Below are 5,543 nucleotides of genomic sequence, written 5' to 3'. Positions count from 1 at the left end.
CACAGTCTCCGCTCTGCGTAGCCTTGCCCCTCTTCCGCCTCGGCTACTTCCGCTGTGCCCCACTTCCGCCCTGTCTCCCGCAGTAGGCGGTGCTGCGGGACGCTGGTAGCGCGGCGTTATGCGGGCGCACGGCGTTGTACCACGCGAAGTTTATTTTAAATAAAACCGGACACAGATGCGCGCTGTGCAACCGCGGTGACGGCGCTGAAAGCGATGCAGCGAGGGGGAAGGCCGGGCCGGGCCGCTCTCGGTACCCCCCCACCCCCCCACAGCGCCCGGACCCGCGCTGCCCCCACCGGGCCGGGCCTTCCTTCTCCTCCTCCTCCTCCTCCTTTTCCTCCTCCTTTCAGGGCTGCGGGCCCGGCGCGGACCCCCCGACTCAGGGTGGAGGCACCGGGGCTGCCCCCCACCCTGTCCCAAAGCCATGGCACAGTGGGGGCGGAGAGGAACTGAAATAAATATGGGGTGAAAGGGGCGAGGGTGGGGCTGGGGCGCGTCCCCCCCGGCAGACGCACGGCCCCGCTCCGCTGTGCGGTGTTTGGTTTATTGTGGACATCGGCATCGTCCCACGGAGCTGCGATGGCGGTGGGGTGCGGGGACTCGGGCCTCAATGTCTATGGAGGGGTCGGACGTGGGGTGGGGCGCGGTGGGTCAGTACTCGTCCTGCTCCTCCGTTTGCTGCTCCTCCAGCTCGTCGTCCTCCGGCGGGGCAAAGCCCTCCTGCAGGGGACACGGCATCGTCAGCACCGGGACTCGATGAACAGAGAGCCCGGCCCCGGGGCTGCGGAGCAGGGCACGCACCTCGGTGGCGTAGAGCACGCTGACGATGCCGCTGATGATGGGGCTGTTCTCGTTCTCGTGCTCCTGGCAGATGAGTTCGATGTCCCGCAGTTTGCTGAAGTAGAAATCCCGCTCCTTCTCCAAGCCGTCCACCGTCAGCTTCAGATCCATCAGCTGCAGGCGGATGGGGACGTTAGCACTGACTGGGGGTTTCCCCTCATTCCGTGCTCCCCGTGTCCCCAGTGTACCTGCTGGTTGAGCTCCAAGATCTGTGCGTCAGCCTCGGGGCCCCCGTTGCGGGTGGCAGGTGAGTTTTTCCGCAGGATGCCAGTGGGGACGTTGCCCAGGCGTGCCGGGTGCTGCGTGTTCTTGGGGCCCGTGGGGGAGGTCCTCTGTGGGACTTGGGGGGGCCGGAGAGCAGCATTAATACCGGGTAGCCCCTACCCGGTGGCAGCAGGCTGAGGGGCTGAGCTGCCCCCGTGCCTCAGTTTCCCCAAGCAGAGCCCTCCCTGCGCCCCTTGCAGCCCCTGTGCAGGTGGTGCTTGTGACCGAGGGGGGGCTTTGCCATGCAGGCAGCCAGCAGGCACTCATCCACGGGGTCAAGGCACCGTTCCCGGGTCGTGGCACTGTCCTTAAGTTGTGGCACCGCCCCTGGGTTACAGCACAGCCCTGGGTTGTGGCACCGTCCCCGTCCTACCGCGGTGTCCCCTGCCTGTCCCCGATGGCTGCAGGCAGCAGAGCGCAGGCAGGGCAGGGTGGGGGCACGCCGGGGGTGCACACTGAGCGCAGTGAGAGCAATGTGGGGTGCAGGAGGCGGGGGTCCAGGGCATTACCTGCAGTGCCAATGAGTTTCTTGGGTTTGTTGAAGCTGTGATCACCTGGGTTAGGGGCAGGCGCCACGTCCTGGCCCTGCCGTGCCAGCAGTGGGTTGTATTCCTTCCCGTCGTAGTTGGCATCGAAGAACTTCTTGAACCATTGGATGAACTCAAAGTTGTCCTGGAACTTTCCCTTCACCAGCCTCTCCACTGCGATGATCTGTGGGGACATACGGGCTGGGGGCCGCTCTCCCCACCCAGGACTCCCCGGTGTGCCCCACCTCACCCCAGGACCTACCTTATCCACTCCCATCTTCTTGAAGGCGGCCTGCAACACTTTGAAGTTGTGGATGTACTCGTGCTCCAGTTTGGCCTGGAACTTCACCTTCCGCAGGTGCACGCAGCCGGGAAACAGCATGTCCATGAACTGGCAGTAGGCAGCCCCTGGGAGGGGACAGGAGGGAAACATGTCAGGTGGCTGTGACACCCCCAGGGGGACACCAAGGGGTGGTGGCACATCCCCACCTGAGCAGAGCTGCTCGATCTTGGTGTAGTTGAGCTGCAGGGAGTCGTTGACCCAGGCCAGCATGTCATGGCGGCTCAGGTTCTCGCTGGTCACTGAGGTGGAGTACACATTGACGGCCATGCCCCAGCTGCAGAGAGATGGGCTGTCATGTGGGATCCCCCCAGCCTTCCGTAGGGCACGGCTGTGGGGCAGGAAGCAGCCTTTCCCATCAGGAACCCTGCTCTGCGGGGCACGGCTGTGGGGCAAGATGCGGTCCTTCCCATGGAGATCCCTCTCTCTGGGGCAGGATGTTACCCTCCCTGCTGAGTACTGAGCTGGTGCCATTGGGACCTCTGTCTTCTGTGGGTGCAGCTATGCGGCAGGATGCAGCCCAGTGCCACTGAGACCCTCCCCTCTGGGGGCCATGGCTGTGGGGCAGGATGCAGCCCGGTGCCACTGGGAACCCCTCTGGGGGGGGGGGCATGGCTGTGGGGGAGGGGGAGCAGGATGTGACCCTCCCCATTGGGATGTCCCACCCACGGGGCACGGCTGTGGGGCAGAAGATGCATTATGCAGCCGGGTACCATCACGATGCCCCAACCACAGACATGGTGCTGGGGGGCTGTGGGTGTGCCACCAACCCCTTAAGCAGCTTACAGCCCTCCCGGCCCAGCCCAGCCCTCGATTGCATCCTAATCTGCCCAGGGTACACTGGAGCAGGGCTTACAGGGGCAACATCTGCCAAGAGATCCCGTGCCCAGATGGCGAGGGGATGCGGGGCAGGGCGCAGCCCCCAGCCCCAGGGCACAGCGCTCGGGCTGGGGGGGGGGGAAAGGCCACGGTGCTGCACTTTCACCCCACACCCAATGCTGGGGATTGGGCACACAGCAATCAACCCGCCGGTTGTGGCCAAAGGCGTTGGGAAGCGACCCTACTGCACTGGGGGTGTCGCGGGGGTCCCTTCCTCCCCCCGCAGCCCCCAAGCCCCCATCCATAGGCATTAATCCGCTTTCACTCTGCGGCGCACATCAGAGATCACGGCTTAGGAGCCAGCTGCGAGCCACGCTCTGGATAGGAGGGGGGAGGAGAGGGGAGGGGGAGCAGAGCCGTCTCCTCCCCATCAGCCGGGGTGCAGCCAACCCTCTGGGTCCCCCCGGCCCGGAGCTGCTGGCGCGGGGGGAGCGGAGCTGAGTCATGCACGGCGCTGAGCCACGCACTGCGGTGCCGCCGTGCCGCTGGCACACGGTGCGAGATGGGGACAGCCCTGTGGGCACCGCGGCCCCGGGATGCCCGACGTGGGGCTCAAACAGCATCGGGGGGAGCTCGGCGTCTCCTCGCTGTAGTGAGACAAGGACTTTCGCTCGCAACCGCGGCGGCGAATCCAGGTCAACCCCGTGCCAGACGTGGTGCCACGCGTGCCAGCCCGGGGTGGGAACCGCCGCCGTGCCGCGGTATCTGTCAACCGGCATCCTCCGGGCGACGGGATTTGGAGGCTGGCGGTACAGCGCTGAGCCCACGCCAAAATGGGGGGAAAGGGGAAACCCTGCGGCTGGGGGAGGAGCGGGGAACGTGGGAGGAGAGACCCCAAGAGCTGGGGGAACCCCCGGGATTGGGAGGTCCTCAGGATTGGAGGATAGAGCACCCCAGGAGGAGGGATGCCACGATCGGGGGGACCGCAGCAGCACGGACTCCAGGAGCCGGGGGGGACTCCAGGAACACAGGGAAACCCAGGAGTCTGGAGAATCCCACAGTCAGGAGGGGACCCCCAGGACTGGAGGGATCCCAGGAGCATAGAGACTTCAGGATCGGAGACCCCAGAATCGGGGACCTCAGGTGCTGGGAGAGGGGAGAGGACAGCCGACACCTCAGGATCCCAGCAGGAGGGATCCCTCACTCAGCGAGACCCCAGAAGGTGGCAGAGACCAGGACCGGGGACCGCAGGAACTCGGGGGAGCAGCAGAAGGATCTCAGAATTGGGGACTCCCGGAGCAGAGCAGAGCAGAGCACAGCTCACGTCCCGTTCCGCGGCTCCGCTCCCCCCCCATCCCCGCGGCCCTGCGGCAGCGCAGCCGCGCCACGGGGCGGGCAGGCCGGGAGCTTAGCTCTGCATTTCAATTGTGGCACAGCGCAAAAAAAACGTCGGGGAGAGCGGCGGGACGCGAACGGGATGCGGGGGTGCGGGGCGGGTGTGGGATGGATGGAAGGTACGTGCGGGGGGGGGTGCGGGATGGATGCAGGGAAGGTGTGGGATGGATGCGGGATGGCAGGGATGGCAGGGATGGCAGGGATGGCAGGGATGCGGGACGCGCCGTGCCACCGCTATGCCAGCCCTGTGCCGCCGCCGTCCGGCAGCTCCACAACGGCCGCCCCCCCCGCCCGCAGGGCCGCTCCATCCCGGAGGGCCATTCGGACCCCCCGTCCCCTCCCTGTCATCCCCGGACGAAGCCGTGCCGGCCCCCTCCTCGCTCCCCGTCGCCGCGCCGTCTCCCATTCCCCCCGCCCCGCTCCCCCTCCCCTCCCCTCCCGCTCCCCGCTCACCGCTCGGGCAGCCCCCGCCGCTCTCCGCCGCCCGCAGCGCTCTGGGGTCCGGGCCGGCACCGGGCGGGCACTGCGCATGCGCTGCCGTCGCTTTCCCCGCTGCGGGGTGGAGCCACGCTGACCGCGCCCCGCGTCGTCACGGCAACGGGCGGAGGGACCGCCCACTTACCTCCGTCGCCGCTTCCGGCATGGCGCCCCCTGGCGGCCGGCTGTGGTGGAGGACTGTGGGAGCCTCCGAGGATCCGCCGGGGGGCGGTGCGGGTACCTCCCCGCGTCCCCTCGTCCCCGTCCTCAAGGCCCGGCTCCCCGCACCCCCGTGTTCCTTTATCCCCATCTCTCTGTGCCCTCGTATCCCCATGTTCTTATGGGGGTCCCACATGTGTGCGTCCCCACAACACCATGTCCCCATCTTTGTGTCCCTTTGTCCTCACGTCCCCATATCCCCGTATTTTCATGTCCCCATGTCCCTGTGTCTCCACACTCCCATATCCCCGTGTCCCCACTTCCCTGTGTCCCCACATCTCCATGTCCCCATCTCACAGAATCACAGAATGGCCAGGGTTGGAAGGGACCTCAAGGATCATGAAGTTCCAACCCCCTGCCACACGCAGGGCCACCAACCTCCACATTTCATAGCAGCCCAGGCTGCCCAGGGCCCCATCCAACCTGGCCTTGAACACCTCCAGGGATGGACGGGGCATCCACAGCCTCTCTGGGCAGCTGTTCCAGCACCTCACCACTCTCTCTGTAAAGAACTTCCCCTGACATCCAACCTCAATCTTCCCTCCCTCAACTTCAAACCATTTCCCCTTGTCCTGCTGTTATCTGCCCTTTCAAAGAGTTGATTCCCCTCCTGTTTGTAGGCTCCCTTTAGGTACTGAAAGGCTGCCGTGAGGTCACCCCGC

General features: G+C 66.2%; 1 protein-coding gene across 3 annotated transcripts; it reads right to left on the bottom strand.

The window, feature by feature from the left end:
* Positions 1-476: 476 nt before the first annotated feature.
* Positions 477-4,699, bottom strand: MAPRE3 (microtubule associated protein RP/EB family member 3). 3 transcript variants are annotated; one of them, XM_042891336.1, is made up of 7 exons: positions 4,639-4,699; positions 2,121-2,248; positions 1,894-2,039; positions 1,614-1,815; positions 1,029-1,180; positions 802-954; positions 477-720 (listed from the first exon to the last, which is right to left on the bottom strand). In XM_042891336.1, exons 2-7 carry the CDS (start codon positions 2,239-2,241, stop codon positions 652-654), a joined length of 843 nt encoding a protein of 280 aa, XP_042747270.1. In that variant the 5' UTR covers positions 2,242-2,248; positions 4,639-4,699; the 3' UTR covers positions 477-651. The 3 variants fall into 3 exon arrangements, with proteins under 3 accessions (XP_042747270.1, XP_042747271.1, XP_042747272.1); XM_042891337.1 differs by having other exon boundaries at positions 1,659-1,815; XM_042891338.1 differs by lacking the exon at positions 1,029-1,180.
* Between the last annotated feature and the right edge of the window lie 844 nt (positions 4,700-5,543).

Source organism: Lagopus leucura, unplaced genomic scaffold (assembly GCF_019238085.1).
Source record: "Lagopus leucura isolate 7727_CA_CO unplaced genomic scaffold, USGS_WTPT01 35120-0_obj-0_obj, whole genome shotgun sequence".
NCBI classification, from domain to species: Eukaryota; Metazoa; Chordata; class Aves; order Galliformes; family Phasianidae; genus Lagopus; species Lagopus leucura.
Note: the sequence above shows the minus strand (reverse complement) of the source record. Positions and strands in the feature narration are given on the sequence as shown.